At 38.7% G+C, this 20,378-nt stretch overlaps 1 protein-coding gene across 1 annotated transcript in view; it reads left to right on the top strand.

The window, feature by feature from the left end:
- Positions 1-17,782, top strand: part of WIF1 (Wnt inhibitory factor 1) — a 50,280-nt gene extending 32,498 nt beyond the window's left edge. Inside the window, exons 3-10 of the mRNA XM_026667781.2 lie at positions 1,781-1,889; positions 7,171-7,311; positions 10,180-10,275; positions 11,321-11,416; positions 12,055-12,150; positions 14,620-14,715; positions 15,583-15,678; positions 16,994-17,782. Of these exons, the coding sequence (XP_026523566.1) occupies positions 1,781-1,889; positions 7,171-7,311; positions 10,180-10,275; positions 11,321-11,416; positions 12,055-12,150; positions 14,620-14,715; positions 15,583-15,678; positions 16,994-17,115 (852 nt within the window). The 3' untranslated portion in view covers positions 17,116-17,782. The remainder of the gene's footprint in view (positions 1-1,780; positions 1,890-7,170; positions 7,312-10,179; positions 10,276-11,320; positions 11,417-12,054; positions 12,151-14,619; positions 14,716-15,582; positions 15,679-16,993) is intronic.
- The last annotated feature ends 2,596 nt before the right edge of the window (positions 17,783-20,378 follow it).

The following is a 20,378-nucleotide window of genomic DNA, read 5'->3' as shown; positions in this document are numbered from 1 at the left end:
AGGCCAGCCCATGGAGGAAAACTACAATGCTGATCCAGCCCTTGAAGAAATCCAGTTTGACAGTTCTGCTATGTTGGAACCAATGCTTTTGTTATAAATTATCTTAATCTAGGGGTTAAATATTGAGGTGGTCAAATTTGCAGCTGATACTAAACTACAGTATTTAGAATGATTTAAAAAACCGGTTTAATTAGAGAGAACTCCGTAGGACCCCTTTTGAAGTGGATTGTCAACCAAATAATACATGAGATTCAGTTTTAAGTATAAATGATACACATTGGGGAAACAATCCCCTGTGTCATGCCCCTGTCAGAATCTGATTCAGAGGGGGAGGCCAAACAGCTGACAGAGAATGGGAGTGTGGCTTCATTGGCTGTGGAAGAAACTGGAGAAGGGCAAAGTCTGGCCAGGCAGGACAGGGGAGAGGTAGAGCAAGGGAGAGGGAATTCAGAGGAAGACCCAGGCCCACCCCCTCTTCATCTTACGGCACTCAGGGAGGAATGGAGAAGAGAGCAACATGAGTTGCATGGCTTACGGGGGAGGAAAGGGACCTGATTCCCTTCATTAGCCACAGCTGGAAACACACTGTTTAAAAAGGGAAGCTGCGCGCAGCAAGCTGTTGGGAGCAAATTGTGAATTTATCTGGTCTCATCCTGGTTTATCTGTGTTCCTGGCGTCTTCCCAACTGTGTGGGTTTTGCCTGAAATCCCTTCTCCTGCCCTGTCACGTTAATTACTGCAGTTTGATTTGTTTGGATTTTTAGTTACAGTTTGTATGTACCTTGTTTTGGACTGAATTTTCTCCAGTTAAAGGCTGTTCCTGGGAGAGTTTTTCTCCAGCCAAAGGTAACCTGGCATTGGGGGCAAAGTTAGAGATAATAAAGGGACTCTTCTTATTTGACTTTGTTGCCTTTGTGCCATGCCCCAGGTCATCACACCCTGCTTCACATATATGTATTGGTGCAGTCCTCACCTATTTGTTATTGCACAATAAAGGAAATATATGAAGCAATGTATAAAGACACATAGAGTGAAAAAAAGATAAATTCCATGTTAGGGTACATTCAGAAAAGGATTGCTAATGAAACTGTCCGTAAATAGTCTTATGCAAATCTCTGGAAGATCAATTTGTGGGATACTAGATACAATTCGTTAGCCACATTTTACAAAATATATAATAGAACAAATGCAGAAGAGAGCAAATGAAATGATTGGAGGCCTTAAACATTTCCTTCTTAAGAAACAGATCAAATGTTTGGAATTCTTTAGTCTAGAATAAGTCTGCACAACATATGGGTTTGCACAACTCAAAAAATAAATCCACTGCCATCAAATGCTTCCAGCACCAAGAAAAATATGCCATGTTCCCATTCTCAGACATCCTGCCGATATCCAATAGAGTATCTCCAGTGCCTCCAGGTCCCACTAACATTGGCAATCCATCACTGCATTCTCAGTACTAATCACCAAACATGATTGGGACACCAACCATTTCTTTGGGACTTGCCATTATTTTTAATTTCCCTTTACAAGTTATGCAGGCCTAGTCTAGAAGAAAGGCAACTGAAGAAAGACACAATCAAAGTATATAAAATCATGCAAAAAATGGAGAAAGTGGATCTTCTCTCTGTTTATCCAGAAGTAAATGACACAATGTTCAGTTCACAGAGTTGTACTTCTAGTTGTATTTTTCTCATCAAAGTAAGACTCTCAAGTAGAAAATAGAGCAACATTATTAAAATATATTTATTACATATTTTTATACATCACTTTTCATGCAGGCTGAATATTTTTATGAATTCCTCTCTTTGCGCTCTCTGGATAAAGGCATAATGGCTGACCCAACAGTAAACATCCCTTTGCTTGGAATGATACCTCACCAAACCTCAGGTCTGTAGCATCCATCTTTATTTATGCATCCAATGTTCATGTAAAGGATGAGTGAAGAAAAGTGGTGAGCCCACATGTTGGTGTGTGTGTGTGTGTGTGTGTGTCATTAAAGATAAAAAAAATCCTATGTTAACTTTGAGGACTTTAAAAAATACTGATTCGTTGATGACTTTGAGCCAGTCATTCTCTTGCAACCCAACTGATCAGGTTGTATTTTGGAGAATATAAGAGGCAGGAGTAATAGTTCATGTGAAATGCTAGGGAAATTGGGAGATCCAGGCAGTTCAAATTGGTATAAAGATCAATTGCAAGTTTAAGCTCTCTACAAGAATCTGAATTACTAACAGCCCAAGCAAGTTGGCAATAGAAAAGAGTCACAGGAATTCAAGGTGGGCTGGACTTCAATCTTTTGTGGGAATGAAGGGACTCATGACTGATGATGCATTTCATTGCTCAGCCTGATCATCTTCTACAGTTTATTATCTTCACTTATATACAATAAAGTGGGGTAAAAAGTAGAGTAGAGTAATAAGAATGGGATGGAGTGGGGTGGGGTGGGGTGGAGTGGAGTAGAGTAGACTAAAGTAGAGTAGAATAAGCTGTTTGTAAATGTTATTACATGTGTCTGCAATAACTTATTTGAATCAAATTATCTGATAATTTGCTAATGATGAAAGTCTTTGGAATTTTTATTATCTAAGCATCTTCAGTTCCGCATCTGAAAAGATTGAGAGGAAGAATGCCAAATGTTGGGACTGCATCACTAAAATTCTTGCACAGTGATATGTGCTCATATTTATCAAGCAAAAGATACAGAAACATCCAGTTCTGAGATCAACAAAAATCAGCCCTTCCATTTGGTAGAGGGAACTGTGGCCTCAATCTATAGATTCTGAAGGTCTATAAGTGACTTTGACATGCTAGAAGGCAAAATGGTATCTTCACTTCCAACCTAGCCTCCTGTCCTCAGATGAAAAAAGGATACTGAGTAGAGGTGGGATTCAAATTTCTTAACAACTGGTTCTGTGGGCTTGGCCTATTTGTGGTTGTGGCTTGTGGTCACGTGACCAGCTGGAGCGTGGTTTGGTGATCACATGACTGGCCAGGGCGTGGTTTGGTGATCATGTGACTGGCTGGGCGTGGTTTGGTGATCACGTGACTGGCTGGGCATGGTTTGATGATCGCATGACTGACTGGGCGTGGCCAACTCAACACCACTTCTTTGCCCTAATGACTTTAAGTATAAAAAAGATATACGAAAAAATAAGGTAGTTTATTATGTCATGTCTTTAATGCTTAAATAATAAAAAGATACACAAAACTATATTGTTACATTTTAAAATATTAATCAAAAACTATTACATAACAAAACTTTACAAAAAACAATAAAACTTATTTAAATTACTGCCAAATTGCTTTTTCATTAGCATCCTCAGTTACAGTTTTCTTTTGTTTAACATGAGCATCATCAGCTGTGCGATAGGCCTGTAACCATTTCTTTACTATAGGAACAGGGTCCCATTCTTGCAGAGGTAAGGCAATTAGATTGATCATCAGGAGGTTTGTTATATTGGAAACTATTAGGCGACTTCTGCCCTCTGAACATATTATGTTCATCTGTGAGAAGCCCCTTTCCGCCTCTGCTGAACTGACTGCAATAGTTCTAATAATATCTCTAGCCTTTTTAATGCTGCAAGGAATTGTATATTTTTCCGAATCTTTTAATACATTTTCTATGAAATCACAATAATCATTAATATTGATTTCATAATTGAAAATTTCACCAATTGTTCTTCAGCTGCTCTCCATGGAACCACCACTTCTTCAATGTTTCAATAATCTGGCTCCAAATAATTGAGAAATTTTAATTTATCAGTGTCTTTAAATTGGCAGATTGTTTTTAAATGTTCGCAATCCATCAATCTTTTCTTCAAATTAGTTACAATGCTTTCTATAAGTTTTTCATGAGGAAGTCCCACAAATCGATGATTTTGTATAAAATTTATATTTTTAAAGGTTTCTGAAGTAATTAATCCATCAACCTTTTTTTCATATGCACCCTTTTCCTTTATAAGCATTTCAAACGATTTAATTGATCTTACCACAAGTTTTTCAGCCTTTATAATGTCTATGTTTCTCACTTGCAATGCATTAGAAAGAAGAGATATTTCAGTTAGGACATCAATCATCAAGGCCAAATCAGTGAGAAAATACATGTTTTCAAGACAGGCAGCTATACCGGAGTATTCTTTATTTGAACAGAAAAACTGATGTAGCACTGGATAAGCACGCCACACAGCTAGGGTTGATATTAAACTAGCTGGCCAGCCAGCCCGGGAGTTGGCACTTGACCCAGGCTAGTGGCAGCGGTGGCAGGAGAAGGTAGGTGACCAGTGGGGCTTGCTGCCTTTGCCTCCTCACTCACCAATTGGTGGTGAAAGGCCAGGCAGCAACAATGGTGCGGTGGGCCGCGGGCAGGAGAAGATGGCACTGGCTGAACAAAGATGGCGGCTGGCCAAAGATGGCGGCTGACAGGTGGGCGAGGCAGGTAATGAGGGTGGCTGGGCAGCCCGGGAGTTGGCACTTGACTGGGACTGGCAGCGGCAGGGGGAGGTAGGCGACTGACAGGGCTTGGTGCCTTTGCCTCCTCTCTCACCAACCGGTGGTGAAAGGCAAGGCAGCAACAATGGAGGGCTGCGGGTGGCAGAAGATGGCGGCGGGCAAGGCATGCAGCATTGGCAAGGGCGACTGCAGTCCAGGAGTCATTGTCGGGACTCAACCAGGGCTGGCGGTGGAAGCAGGTAGGAGACCAGGTTATGCTTGGAGGTCTCATTCACTAATCCACGTCTTCAGTAACGGCAGCCAGGGGAGGCAGTCTGGGTGAAGCAGGCAGTCTGGGCAAGGCAGGCAGGCAGGCCTGGGGAGGCAGACTGGGCAAGGCATTTTGGGCGGACGAGGGCGGCTAGTGGCAGTGGCAACCAGGGCTTGCCCTCACTCACCCAGATCAAACAGGGCAGCAGAAGGCAGGCAGTGATGGCTGGCTGGCTGGCGCGCTGCTTCTGCTGCTGCTGGCAGTGATGGCGGCAGGCGGGAAAATGTGGGAAGCATAGCACACATGCACTATAAGTAGTGAATAGGCGGGGTGAAGCGGGGCGGGTGGGAGAGAATGCCGTCAGCGATTGTTGCACATGTGCACAATGTTGCGCATGTACAATAATGACTGACTGGGCCGGGAACACAGGAATGGGCGGAGTGGGGCGGGCAGGGGAGAATGCCATCAGCGATGGTTGCACATGCGCGCAATGTCATGAATGTGCAATAATGACTGACTGGGTCAGGAACGGAGGAGCAGGCAGAGAGGGGCGGGGCCAACCAGGGGCCCTTTTTACCAGTTCTCTGAACTACTGGGGACCATAACAACCGGTTCTATAGAACTGGGCCGAACTGGTATAATCCCACTCCTGATACTCTCGCTTAGTCGATGTTGAAATAATATACAGCTAGCAGTCTAGTTGGCTTCTAGTCTAGACTAGTAATATCTTATATCTTTTTCAAGATCATATAAAGAACCATTACATTAAGCATGGTAGTTGGAAATCCATCTTTGTACATCAAAATGAACTAAAAAAGTATAATTCAGTGGAACTTGTTAGCTAAGTAAGAAAGATTTTATTTTGCTGTGAATGAAAAGTTAAGATTAGCCAAGAATGAAAAAAGAATCAAAATAATATAAAGAAGTCTTTGCTAAGAATGTTTTACTCCATTACTTTTAAGACAAAGAAAACTGATATAGAATAGCTAACAAAAGTTTCTGCTATGAAAACTACATACGTTCTATATGGTGCCTCTCATGAGGAGAGTCCAGGTAAAGATATATAGAACTCTCTTGTTCTTTGCCTTTCTTCTCTTTTTTAGTCAAGAGATTGGCCAGGCAGAAATGAGAATAGTGAAGACTTATCTCTTCCTTTCACACAAGCAAAGTTTGCAATTACATTAAAACAATCCTTTAAGGCACTAGCATAGAAATAATGGCTTTGATCACATGCAATACAGATACTGGAGGCATCCTTTATACTTGTAGCTGCACTGGTGATGGTTTAAATCACCTTTGATGTTTTCGAACAGCTTAAAAGCTGGCTTGTAATGTATCACAGAACCTCCAACTATTGGAGGTTGATTGGCTAGAGGGAGCAAAGATGGATACAGGACATTGCTGTTGTTCCAGAGGTTGAAGTCAAGAACATGAAATAGAAGTGCTTTTTTGGATGATGATCAATTGTCTGGTTGAAGGGTGACTTCATGGAGCAGGTTGGATTGAAAGATGATTTGAAATGGTGCCATTGAAGTGCTGAAGAGCAAATACATGAATATATTTGCTTTAAGGAACTGAAATGGAGGCATGCAGCCCCTGCTATCAAGAGTTATTGTGCCAGTGTCTAGACTGTGCTTCTTAGAACAGGTGCATTTGCCTTGGATTTGGGATGACAGCAGAGGTTATGTGTAGGGTTCCTTCCAACTCTGTAAACCTTCCCCAACCTGATGCCTGCCAAAATTATGAGAACTCCCAAAATATTGACCTATCATGTATATTGGCTGAGAATTAGGAAAGCTGGGAGCCCCAACTCTTAATTATCTTTTCTACAAGAATAAATGTAGCATTTTCTCTATAACTTACTTGTACTGTATATTTCAATCTCATATTGAATTCCCAATAGATAATCAACTACATATTTTAACATTTATTACAATATTTATATACCGCTGATTATGCTAATTCCTCAGTGGCTCACAGTATATAGCACTAGCATTTAGACTTATATACCACTTCACAGTGCTTTACAGTCCTCTCTAAGTGGTTTATAGAGTCAGCATATTGCCCCCAACAATCTGGGTCCTCATTTTACTGACCTCAGAAGGATGAAAGGCTGAGTCAACCTTGAGCTGATGAGAATCGAGCAGAATTAGCCTGCAATACTGCATTCTAATCAGTGCACCACCGTGAGAGAGAGAGAGAGAGAGAGAGAGAGAGAGAGAGAGAGAGAGAGAGAGAAAATACAATAATACATAAAATATCTATCAACCCTCCTCTTCCACCCACTATCCCAATAACATATAAGATCTGTGAAAGAGTTCTGTTTCACTTCTTTTCTAAATTCTATTAGGAAGAGCACCATATATCATGTCTATTTTTCAAATTCAGATTTCCCATATAATAAAATATTGTCCTTAACAACATTAACATGCCACTAAAAATGTGTGCCTCTTTTCCTTTTGTTTGTAGTTGTTCAAGTTGGATTTCCTTGTCTTGGAAAACAAGATGGAGTGGCAGCATTTGAAGTTACAGTAATTGTAATGAATTCAGAAGGCACTATCATACTGCAAACACCACAGAACGCCATCTTCTTCAAAACATGTCAGCAAGGTACCTGGAAATGAGCTGAATAAAGATCTGTCTGTTTTCAGTATGTTGGGGACATCAACATTTGATCCTATTTCTCAATCCTGAAACAAAAGAGTGGGAAATATCTGGTGTAGTAATAAGATCCTGATAAGCCAAACCTTATTAGTAGTGTAATATGCAGAATTCCTAAACCAGCATAATTGCCCATTCCTGGTGTAGAGGTTAAACAGGAGACTATGAGTTCAAGTCCCACCTTAGCTATGAAAGCCAACTGGGTGACTTTGGGCCAGTCACTCTTTCAGCCCAACCCACCTCACAGGTTGTTGTTGTGGAGGAGGAAGCTGTGTTGGCTATGTTCGCCACCTTGAGTTATTTGTAAAAATAATAAAGGTGGAATACAAATGAATAAAATAAAATAAAACAAAATGAACATGCAGATTTCAGAAAAAGCACACAAAATCAGATAGTTAACATAAGATAAATAATCAAGAAAATAGGTAGCTTATGATAGCCTAGATTCAGCTACATTTTCCTGCTGGCTATTTGCATACCTGTGCAAAAGCCCCAAAAAACACTTGGCACTAGTTTCGCTGATAAGGAGAAGCTGGGATTATTGTATATTTTTGTTTCTCATAAAACATTTTGCATAAGAGGAGAAAGGGGATTATGAGGCAGTGGAAATGCCTTAAATGACCAGAGAACTGAAATGGAAGTAATAGCTGGCAATTAAGATGAACCTAGATAGCTCTGGTTATTAATGCAGTCTGGCAAATCTCAGTTGGACTGGACCATATTTACACTGCTGAAGGCTTTGTAGCTCAGGGCAAATCTGGAGAACATTGCTAAAGAAATCCAAAGAAAAACCTGAAGAGGAAGAAATACCATGGGAACTGTTTATTAAATACAGATGGGCCTATTGGAGGTCAAAGATGAAAGAAGATCAAAGGTTTACCAGTGAGAGAAGAGCCAGTTGCCAGTTTGTCCTCCATTAAATTGAGATTTCACAGTTAAGTCCTACAGTTTTAAATTGACTTATTCCTTCCAAAAAAATGTTTATAGGACTTTCTCTGACTTTGCAAGTGGAAGAATAACTTTCCTTCATTACACCTTTCTCTTAATATTTCTTTAAATTACACTGCTCAAAAAAATAAAGGGAACACAAAAATAAGACATCCTAGATCTGAATGAATGAAATATTCTTATTAAATACTATGTTCATTACATAGTTGAATGTGATGACAACAAACTCATACAAAAATTATCAGTGGAAATAAAATTTAGCAAGCCATGGAGGTCTGGATTTGGAGTTACACTCAAAATTAAAGTGGAAAAAAACACTACAGGCTGATCCAACTTTGATGTAATGTCCTTAAAACAAGTCAAAATGAGGCTTAGTAGTATGTGTGGCCTCCACGTGCCTGTATGACCTCCCTACAACGCCTGGGCATGCTCCTGATGAGGTGGCGGATGGTTGCCTGAGGGATCTCCTCTCACACCTGGACTAAAGCATCCCCCAACTCCTGGACAGTTTGTGGTGCAACGTGTCGTTGGTGGATGGAGCGAGACATGATGTCCCAGATGTGCTCAATTGGATTCAAGTCTGGGGAACGGGCGGGCCAGTCCATAGCATCAATGCCTTCGTCTTGCAGGAACTGCTGACACACTCCAGCCATATGAGGTCTAGCATCGTCTTGCATTAGGAGGACCCCAGGGCCAACCGCACCAGCATATGGTCTCACAAGAGGTCTGAGGATCTCATCTCGGTACCTAATGGCAGTCAGGCTACCTCTGGAGGGCTGTGCAACCCCCTAAAGAAATGCCACCCCACACCATTACTGACCCACTGCCAAACCAGTCATGCTGGAGGATGTTGCAGGCAGCAGAACATTTTCCACAGCGTCTCCAGACCCTGTCATGTCTGTCACATGTGCTCAGTGTGAACCTGCTTTCATCTGTGAAGAGCATAGGGCGCCAGTGGCAAATTTGCCAATCTTGCTGTTCTCTGGAAAATGCCAAACGTCCTGCATGGTGTTGGGCTGTAAGCACAACCCCCACCTGTGGACATCGGGCCCTCATACCACCCTCATGGAGTCTGTTTCTGACCATTTGAGCAGCCATATGCACATTTGTGGCCCGCTGGAGGTCATTTTGCAGGGGTCTGCCAGTGCTCCTCCTGTCCCTCCTTGCACAAAGGCGGAGGTAGTGGTCCTTATGCTGGGTTGTTGACCTCCTACGGCCTCCTCCGCGTCTCCTGATGTAGTGGGCTGTCTCCTGGTAGCGCCTCCATGCTCTGGACACTACGCTGACAGACACAGCAAACCTTCTTGCCACAGCTCGCATTGATGTGCCATCCTGAATGAGCTGCACTATCTGAGCCACTTGTGTGGGTTGTAGACTCCATCTCATGCTACCACTAGAGTGAAAGCACCGCCAGCATTCAAAAGTGACCAAACCATCAGCCAGAAAGCATAGGAACTAAGAAGTGGTCTGTGGTCACCATCTGCAGAACCACTCCTTTATTGGGGATGTCTTGCTAACTGCCTATGGTTTCCACCTGTTGTCTATTCCATTTGCACAACAGCATGTGAAATTGATTGTCAATCAGTGTTGCTACCTAAGTGGACAGTTTGATTTCACAGAAGTGTGATTGACTTGGAGTTACATTGTGTTGTTTAAGTGTTCCCTTTATTTTTTTGAGCAGTGTATATTTTGACATGCATGCCTTTGGGTATATTTTTCTTACATATTTTGTGTGCTACCAAAATATCAGAGATTTTGACATAGAGATGTTCTTTTTTGAATCCCTAACCATCACATCATCAATAGAAGCTGGTGTACTTAAGCAACAAATAATTAAAATTAATTTAATCTATGTCATCTTCTTTGAAGCTGAATGTCCTGGAGGATGCAGAAATGGGGGATTTTGCAATGAAAGGCACATCTGTGAATGTTCAGATGGATTTTATGGTCCTCACTGTGAAAAAGGTAATCAAAAAGAGTTCTTCAGTTCTCTTCTGTACTTTATTTATACAACAAAAAGAAGCTAAGCAGTCATTTCTTTCCAAAATATTGTTTTGGAGGAATTTTTGGATATGACTAGGAGGCTTCCTAAAATTAAAACTAAACACATAAGAAAAGTATTTAATGAACTGCAGCTCTTAAGAAATCATTGTTTGTTTATACAAAGGTTAAAGAAGTTTCCATTAAAAGTTCTAAAAGGCAAAAAAGAACAGGCCAGCAACTTAATGAGAACTTTGGCAAAACATTAAGTACAATGCACATTAACTTGAAAACTTGAAGTACCACCGTTGTTTCATTCCACCATCATTTCTCATGAGAATCTCCAATTTTCATTATAAATTAAGCTTACATCTGTCCAAAAGGACAGGCTGAGTAAGACCTATTTCATTACTCCAATAATCCTTTTAGTTCGGCCCTATTTGCCAGGACTAACCTTCTTTACCTAAGAAGAGAGAAGAATGTATTATGGAATCTCTTTCTAAAATGTTCCTAACTTGTGCACTTGCACAGCCTTTTGGAACCTGTTTTTTTCTAGATACATTGACTTCAGTTACATCATTTGCCTGGCCTTCATTTGGATGGCAGTTAATTACAGGAACTGAAAGATGAAATTGTTTATTCCTGACTCCCTGGGATCAGGAATATTGACTAACACTCACTGTGACCTATGGCAGGTCCAATAAGCATAATCAATTTGTGTGAATGCACTTAAGAAATATATGTATGTACAGCCCATCAAAAATGTTGTTAAGTAAAATTTAAATTTAATTCCATTAGCTGCAGTTTGGTATTCATACAAGCTAGTTATAGAAAAATCTTACTTGAAAATCAAGCTCAAGTCTTATTTGTATCATTAGAATATTTACCTGTGAATCAATACTTTTCTTTGCAGGAGAAAAACTTATTTCTGTTGTGGGATATAAAGTGCTTTATATTTTAAGTCTATCCTTTCAATATGTTAATGGTAATTGTTCAGTATAATATTGGTTTTTCACTCTCTTTAAATTAGCTCTGTGTACACCACATTGCATGAATGGTGGACTCTGCATCATGCCGGGATTATGTATCTGCCCACCTGGTTTCTATGGCATCAACTGTAACAAAGGTATGGTGGAAAAAAGTAGAAATAGATACCTGGAACGAAACATGTACTGTCACCTCTTAGCATGTGGTTGGCTTACAGTTTGCACAAGATTATATTCCTGCATTCTCTGTGTTTATTCTTGGATGCACTTTACTTTTGATCACAAACATCAAATGAAAGAAGCATGACCTAGCTGACTCTCAGTAAAATTAAATGTAGAATGATCTTGAAGGATTGTTAAACAATTTCATTTTCATCGAATTTAGGATTTTTTAGGGTAGTAGAAGCTTAATAGCATTCACCATGCAAACAGATAAACATCCCCAAGCATCATACTTTCTTACTGTTGCAGGTCTGATGAACACAAGCTGCATCACTCCAGATGTTTTTGATTTCAGTTTCAAGAATCAGCCATCATGGTCAATATTAAAACCTTACAAAAGTTGTAGTCCACAACATTTAGGGGACACTAAGATGCCTACTTCAGAGAAAGTATGTTAGTTATCTGCATATGTAAACATAGTACTGTAGATCAGGATGTTACATTTTGTTGAGCTCTTTAGCTTATAAAAAGACTGAAAATTTTACTGAACTTCACTAAAGCTTTATGTAAATATTCTGTTATACTATATGTAATACTTTAATACTATATCCCACAGCAAATTGTACAAACATCTGTTTCAATGGAGGAATGTGCTTTTATCCAGAAAAATGCATTTGTCCTGCAGGACTGGAGGGGGATCAGTGTGAAATTAGTGAGTCTTGTTTTAATTTTTTTATTTAAATTTAAAATATTTTACTTTAAATTTCTAAAAGATGATACATACAATAGAGTCTAAGTGTAACTTATCTATCATAGTACAGTCCTTCTATGGGGCAGATTTGTTGATGTTGTTTATATACTAATACAAAAGATGAAAATTAGATACTATATGTTATTACTCAATATGAGAAATCCCAGATACATAAGCATTCCTGATTATAATAAGTTATTAACAATCTAAGTTGGGGGTTCCAAACTTTAAGGCAACTTTAAGACTTGGACTTCAACTCCTGGAATTCCCCAGCCAACCTGTAATGGTTATACAGGTAGTCCTCAACAGTTCATTGAATGACTGTTCAAAGTTATAACGGCACTGAAAAAAGTGACTTATGATCATTTTCCACATCATCATTGCAGCATTCCCATTGTCATGTGAACAAATTCAGATGGTTGGCAACTGACTCATATTTATGACGGTTGCGGTGTCCCAGGGTCATATAACCATCTTTTGTAACTTTCTGACAAGCAAAGTCAATGGGGAAGCCAAATTAACTAAACAACCATGTTACTAACTTAACAATTGCATGGATTCATTTAACAATGATGGCAAGAAAGGTCATAAAATAAGGAAAAAATCACTCACTTAGCAACATAAATTTTGGCCTCAGTTGTGGTTGTGAGTCGAGGACTACCTGTAGATTATTAAAACACGGATATCAACTAGCAAATATGAAGTGGTATAGGCATTCTATACAATTCTGTATAAGTTTCCACTTAAGCCCCTATGAATAGATATGATGACATTCAGAGATTAACCAGACAGTCCTGTGACCTCTTGGGTCATTGTTTCAGAGACATTTCCTTACCTAAACTGATATACAGAATTTCAACTGGTGGGCATAGAAACAGTGGGACATAGAGCAAGTTCTGACTTTCTCCTGGCTTCTCCATTAACTCAGCTTGTGGAAGCTGGCAGGAAGCATCAGAAATCATGAACACATCATCACAGCTGAACACAGTGGAACATCTATTGCAATGTCAACCTTACAGTAACATGATCACAATCTGGGTGCTCGGCAACCTGTTCACACTTATGACGAGTTGCCAAGTGTCCCACAATCGTGTGATCACCATTTTCAGTCTTCTCTGCCAGCCTCCCCAGAAGTCAATGGGAAGCTGACAGCGAAGCTTGTAAGCTGCTGCCATCTGCCAAAAGGACTCCATCTCATCTCTAGGGTCTGGATGAAAGAGCTTTTCTGCTGGGAGGAATCTCGGAGCTGAAAGGGGAATGAAAGGGCTGCCTGCAAGGAAGGAATCTCAGTGTCCTGTTTCAGTCCACACGCACAACATGCACAGAGGTTTTATGAACTTTATTGATAGTCCAAGCCTTTAATGTTAATCCCCAGGTCCCCCCTTGAATGTAATGCAAGGTCCTATTGAGTCCAACACTGCTCAGTCAGGGTACAAGATTACCAAATCCAAAAGCAAATTCTACAAAATCTACAGGCCGAGTCCACTCCAAAATCCAAGGTAGGAGTCCAAAATCTGCAAACAAGTCCAAGATCCAAATACATAGGCAAGAACAGCACAATCCAGAGTCAAGGAAACTGAAGTGACAAAAGTGAAGCATGCACGTGGCAGGAGAACCAACTATTGTTTCCAACAACCCGCTGCTCCAATCGTCCAACTAAATAGGTGCTGACTGGATAACTCAGGCCTGTCAAACTGGTGGCCCAGGGGCCAGATGCATCATGTGCAGGCCACGCTCACTCTGGCTCTGCAAAGGCAAAAAAGACTGTGATACGTCATGTAACACAATCAAGGTTGACACCCATGGTATACTCAACATTCGAAGGGATGAGCCTGCCTCCTTGCAAATTACCTCACCAACCTCTATTAAGCCTGCCTCTGTTTTGCCCTGCTTATCCATGGATCAGTAGAGGGGACAATTACTCCTCATCCCCACTGGCTCCTCCAATGATCCTTGGCCTCTTGGCAACTCCCTGGCATTCCTCCAAACCCTTCTCTGAAGTCCAAGAGCTGCTCTTCCTCATTGTTTGAGCTGGCATCCAGAGAAGCCATCACACTCAGAGGGGAAAGGAGAGCAAAGGGGCTACTTGCCAGAAGGGAATCTCAGTCCCACAGATTCCCTCCCGGCAGGTAGCCTTGTTGCTCCATCTGTTTAACTTTGAGTGAATTGGTCATGTGGGCATCTTGCTTAATGACTGCTTCATTCTTCCACTGATATTCCAGTCTCAATTGTGATCATAAGTCAAGGACTACCTGTAGCAGCAATCTAAGAATTCCTATTTTCATATGCATCCATAGCAACTTAGATTACACTACAAAAAATCATTATGTGAAAGTCTCATTTGACCAAAGACATGACAACAACTGGTGATGTTGGATTAGATTTAATTTAAATAAAGCAAGGCACTAATGTCATGTTTTCTATTCCTAGGCAAATGCCATCAGCCATGTCGAAATGGAGGTAAATGTACTGGTAAAAATAAATGCAAGTGCTCCAAAGGTTACCAGGGAGACCTTTGTTCAAAACGTAAGTAGGAGAACTTTTTAAGAAGTATTAATAGAAGATTTAGTTAACCAGTCAATCAAAAAGCTTTATTGCAATCTTTGATCAAATAAAACACAAGACAACATATTCTGAAACTACAAATAAAATCATAATAAAATTAAATAATTATAAAATTGATGTTATCAAAGTACAATATATCTTACAGATAGTAAAGCAAAACATAGTTACATTCATAGAAATCAAATTACCATTAATTGGAGAATCATAACTATAAACAGAATGAATCCGGTTGATGTGCAAATGTGACCAACTGGGAAGACATTACTTGTAATAGGGCACATTTATAACCAGAGCAATATACTAAAACATAGATTAGTATTTCATTAACTCCTTCAACACAAAGGCAAAGTCTTTGAATGAAATACAGGCAGTCCTTGTTTAGCAACTACAATTGGAATCAGCAACTTGGTCATTAAGTGAAGAGGTCACAAAGTAAAACCATGACTGTACTTATGATCTTACTTCAGTTTTCTTTCCTTTATTGACCTGCAAAGGTCATAAATGAATGGTTTAGTCATAAAGGTACTTTTTCATCACCCTCATAACTGCAAACAATTGCTAAATGAGGCAGTTGCTAAACAAGGACTACCTACTATATATCTCAAAATTTTTCTTTCAAGAGCGACATGGTGGAAGGTCAGTAAATCTTGCCAGACTAGATTTTCTGAATTTGGGAACTGTTACTTGGTTTAGATAGCTTGATGGCTAGAAGAAAAGGGAAGAGTGGCAGATTCAGAGCGGCATTGTCTTCACATCATACTAATAAGAAATGTACAATGTAAGGTTCTTGTGAAGAAAGATATTTGATATTCATATATCCCATTGTAGCTGTCTGTGAACCTAGCTGTGGATTGTATGGAATCTGTTTTGAGCCAAATGCATGTCAATGTCAAGATGGATGGCATGGAAGGAACTGTAATAAAAGTAAGTCCCGGTTTTTACATATGTTTGTATGTAAGAGTGTTATAATGATTTTGGGTGATATAATGACAATGTAATCTTATCTGAAGGATGTAATCTTCAGCTGAAATCCTAGCATGCAAGATAACTATTGACCATTAAATATGCAAGTCTAGAACAACTGATGGCGATAAGTTATCAGTTATCGTTTCTAAACAACTGGGTTCCAAGCAACATTTTTCAGCAATGCCACAGTGCCACATTTTAAAATAATGGCTGTTGCTTTGACAGTGTAAGTACTTTTTTTTTCTTCCATTCCATCACATCTAATTCTCAGAGACTGTCTGAACAAGTCCCTTTAGTTTTTGTGGCATGTTTCCCCCCCCGAATAGTTTCCAATTGCCTCCCTTTTAAAAGCTGAGAGAAGTGACCTGACCAAGGTCACCCAATTTGCTTTGTACCCAAGGCAGAACTAGAACTCACATTCTCCTGGGTTCCTGCCTTATCCATTACCTCACAGCTACCTAAATTTGCTCCCCAAACGCAAACCATTGAACTAGTACATTTCCTCAATTGTGAATCAGCCTGGGCCAATAGTCATACCTCATTTTAAGCTCTTACTTGGAAGAACTAGAGCATGGTCATGAATAACCTCACTGTAAAACATTCTCTCAAATTTTACAACCATTGTTTCACAATTTAGGCTTATTACAGTCTACCACCTATTTCCATTTTCTCTCCCTCTCTCTCCCCCACCCCTGTCCCTCCACATGCATGCGTACACTCATACTCACACACACACACACACACACACACACACAAAAATACTAATGGTGACCTCATCTAAAAGTGTGTTTTTGTAAAGGCATAGAAAAGGTGTTAGCATGTTCAAGCACAAAAAATAAAACAGAAAAAAAAATATTCTACCAGAACCACTGAATTAGGAAGATATGGAAATGAGATATCATGGACCGTTGAATGGCTGGATTCTATTATACAATATTGTTGCAGAAACAATGAAATATTGTGCTACTTTAGGCTGTTAAACTTACATATTTATGATGGAATAATATGTTAAGCGCTAAGAAAATGATGACATGAATTAGTTTTCTGAACCGTAGAGGAGAAAGATGTAACATGATACATCCATTAAAATCATAGAAAAGTAATATTATTAGTGAAATAGAAGTGATACAGTTTCACTAACATTAAAGACATTGTTGCACCTGGGAACTTGGTTTCAAAGGTAGAATACTTTTGCATGTGAAATATTAACGGTGACAACAAGAGGTTTCCTTTGGTAGTGGTTCTTTAGTTTTGAACTGGCTTATTTTTTTAGGGTATGGAGCCAATCTTCTTAATGCCCTGAGGCCAACAGGCACCAAGCACAGGCAGCAGACACCTTCACCTAAACAGGCTGAAGAGAGCCAAGCAGTCCCTGAATCCAATTATATCTGGTGAACTCCAACATCTGAAATGTTTTACATTACACAACAGTCTAACCTTCATTAACCTTTCATGTGTTCAATATTAAAAATTCTGTTCATTATGTTTTAAGATTACTGGCCTGAATTTTATTAGCTTCATTATAAATTCCAGAGCTAATACTTATTATACTTTGAAACTTTTGTTTCTTTAACACATTTATATAGGCTTGTTTTCAGTGCTTTGATGGTTTCTTTTTTTATTATATTTCAGTTCTTTATTGAAATAATGTGGGGGGTGGGGGGGATATACGCACATGCTCAGAAATTCCTCAGTATTCATAAGGGTGAATTTTTAAATGACTGTCTAGAACATGTAGTTTTTCTTTAATCAACCTAGTTTAAGCAAGTAGAAGAAATAGAAATTTAAGTTTGATTTCTGTTTCAGATTGAAGGGCTTCTTGTAGTTTGTTTAATATTTTTTAACTTAAAATCAACTTCTGTTTCTACAGTGTGCTCTATATGAATTGCAAGAGGGCTGTGGTATTGAAACAATATAATATATTGGAAATAAAATGGAATTATGAATTCATTCTTTGTATTGGCTTGTAGCAATATAATATATCATAAACAAAACAAGTATTATGTAATAAACATTTTTGTACTTATGGTTATATATTAAATAAAGACACTGCTTTATTTTGTTTGTTTCGAGATGTAACAATTCATGAAACTGGGGCTAGGCAGACGTTTCCTAAAGTATATTTTGAAAAGGAACAGATCTTTATAACGAACATTTTTAAAAGTCACATGAAAATAAGAAAACAAATTACCCATCCTGCTAGAGAGACATTATGTATAATCAGAACCCACACATAAACTGTTACGACTTCATAAGAACATTCATTAAATCATTAAATCTTGGTGGAATGATGCAAGGTTTTCAATGGACTACAGATTGCCCACCCTGGAATTCAAGACACCCCCCCCCCCATTTTCTAAAGCTTTATTTACTGTGACAGCTGCAAGGAGACAACCCTAAGGCAATGATCCCGTGTCTTCTTTTATCCTTTCTTCCTATCATCTGTCTCTTTTGAACTGCTTGGGAACCAAAAACGTCAATAGAAAATTGACTGAGATAGTCTGCAAGAATGTAAGGACCCACATAAGGGCCTGACTCTCTAAAGAGCTAGTACATGTTTTAAATCAGGGCTGTCAAACTCCCAGCCTGTGGGCTGGATGCATCACACGCTGGCCACACCCATGCCCAGTTTTGCGAAGGGGGGAAAAAGTCCCGATATGTCACATGATGCCACCGTGACGCAGTGACTTTGACACCCCTGTTTTAAATCTATTGTATTTTTTTGCAAAAAGGAGGTCTGTCCTTCAGAGAGAAATTATTTGCATAATAAGGCAACAATCCTCTATATACTTATTTAATAGTAAGCATTATTGAACTCAGTAATATTGCCCCACAGTGGCACAATTGACCTTTGAACCGCCTAGCTGCTGCTTTCTAGACAGCTGTAGTTTGCTGGCTGTCTACACAGGTTTTCCTACTTGGAGTACAATATAAGTATTTAAATGTCTGCTACTCAGAGCCTGAGCTAGTACTCAAGGCTTTCAAGGGGATCTAATGTTTGGTTTGCTCATTGGATCACAATCACTCATCTGGATTTGGCTAACATACTGGGTGCCCTGCAATTGTGGTCTCTAAACTTTTTTTTTAACCATGTCTATTCAATAAATCATAGCTAAATGAGAGCAAAAGGTATGAATCAGGTCACTATGTAACTAACTTGCTCTGAACTATCTAAGCAAAGTGATAAAGTACTTACTATAATATTGAAATGTTAGAGAAATAATAAGGCTATCAATTTGTATCCTATTTTATTTTTGGTGGACAGTATAAATACAAATGAATCATTAACTTTCAATGTAGCACATTTTCAATTTAAAATCTATTAATTTATTGTCATCTTCCTGCAACATGTGTTTTTGTTAATGTGGTCTACTATTATGATGTCAATGGCTCAAAAGTATGTTAGAAATAAAAAGACTGAATACAGAATTAAATTACAATTCATTTGTTTTAGAAGTATTATTGCATGCATTCCTTATAGACGAACAACTTTGTATTTAAATTAGAAACAAATGGAAAGCATTCTCAATATAACAAGCATGCCAGAAAAAAATAGATTCAATAGACAGCTATTTTGGGGCCCAGTGCATCAGGAAGGGTTATAACAAATGTCTGCTCTTTTAATACTTTTTTTGCCTGAAAGGCACTAATTGAAGTTCCCATGATTCACTGAAACAATGTTATGGCAGGAGCATTATGGGAAAATTTAAAAATACCTGAATATCAGCCAAGACGCTTATAGCTTTTGATGCAGGAGAAGGTAATTAGATATAGGGCTATTAGAACTGGTTGCAATAATTCAAATGCCCACTAGACAGGAAGTATAGAAAGTTGTAACTCTTTGCTCCTATCTAGTGGTTATCTATATTTTAAAAGCCTAGATCTGATACTTCTACTAAATAGCATTCCACTGCACAGCCCTTCAAACTCTGATTATGCATATTTGAACTGAGTTTCAGTGTTATAATTTTCCCAAAATCAATTGAATGCATTTAATATTATATCATCAAACATAGTAGGCCTTATTAATAGTTGAATATTTAACATTAATGAAACCAAACATGACTATTGCTGTATTTCCATGGAATTGGCTGAGACATCTTAGAGAAAAAACTTAGTTCCTGTCCCAGTGCTTTGTGTTTTGTGCTTTATTAGGCTCTGAATCGTAGTCGTCAATGACATTTATTTTGTGTTTTGTTCTTTTTTATAACTGATACACTGCCAACTTGGCTTTTTAAAAAGTTATTTCTTTATTAATAATTTCAAGAGATGTATAAAAATTTAACATGATTAAAGGCATTAATGCATCCTGCTTCTATTGTTCAGTTGGATATTTTAATTATTTAATCCAGAGTAATGATACAGTGAAATGTATTTTATTTATGGGAATAAACTCATAAGCTCAGTGGAATAAGCTGATGAAAAATAAAAATGAAACAAAGTAATACTAACATACTTGCTTAGAAATACAGTAATTTCCACCAAGTTCAGTCAGGCTTATTTCTAAAGAGTAGTTCATAAAATTTCAATAAGCAGTAATTTTTAATTAAATCATTACTTTTATACAAAGTTTGATTAGAGGCACATTTTTAGATTGTTTCATCCTGCATTTACTTTTTTAATAAGTAACTCAAAGCGGCTAATTATACTTCATATTT

This window comes from Notechis scutatus, chromosome 6, assembly GCF_049901735.1.
Source record: "Notechis scutatus isolate UNSWTSFEM ecotype Mainland chromosome 6, rNotScu1.2, whole genome shotgun sequence".
NCBI lineage: Eukaryota > Metazoa > Chordata > Lepidosauria > Squamata > Elapidae > Notechis > Notechis scutatus.
This window is presented reverse-complemented; position numbering and strand designations above follow the sequence as displayed.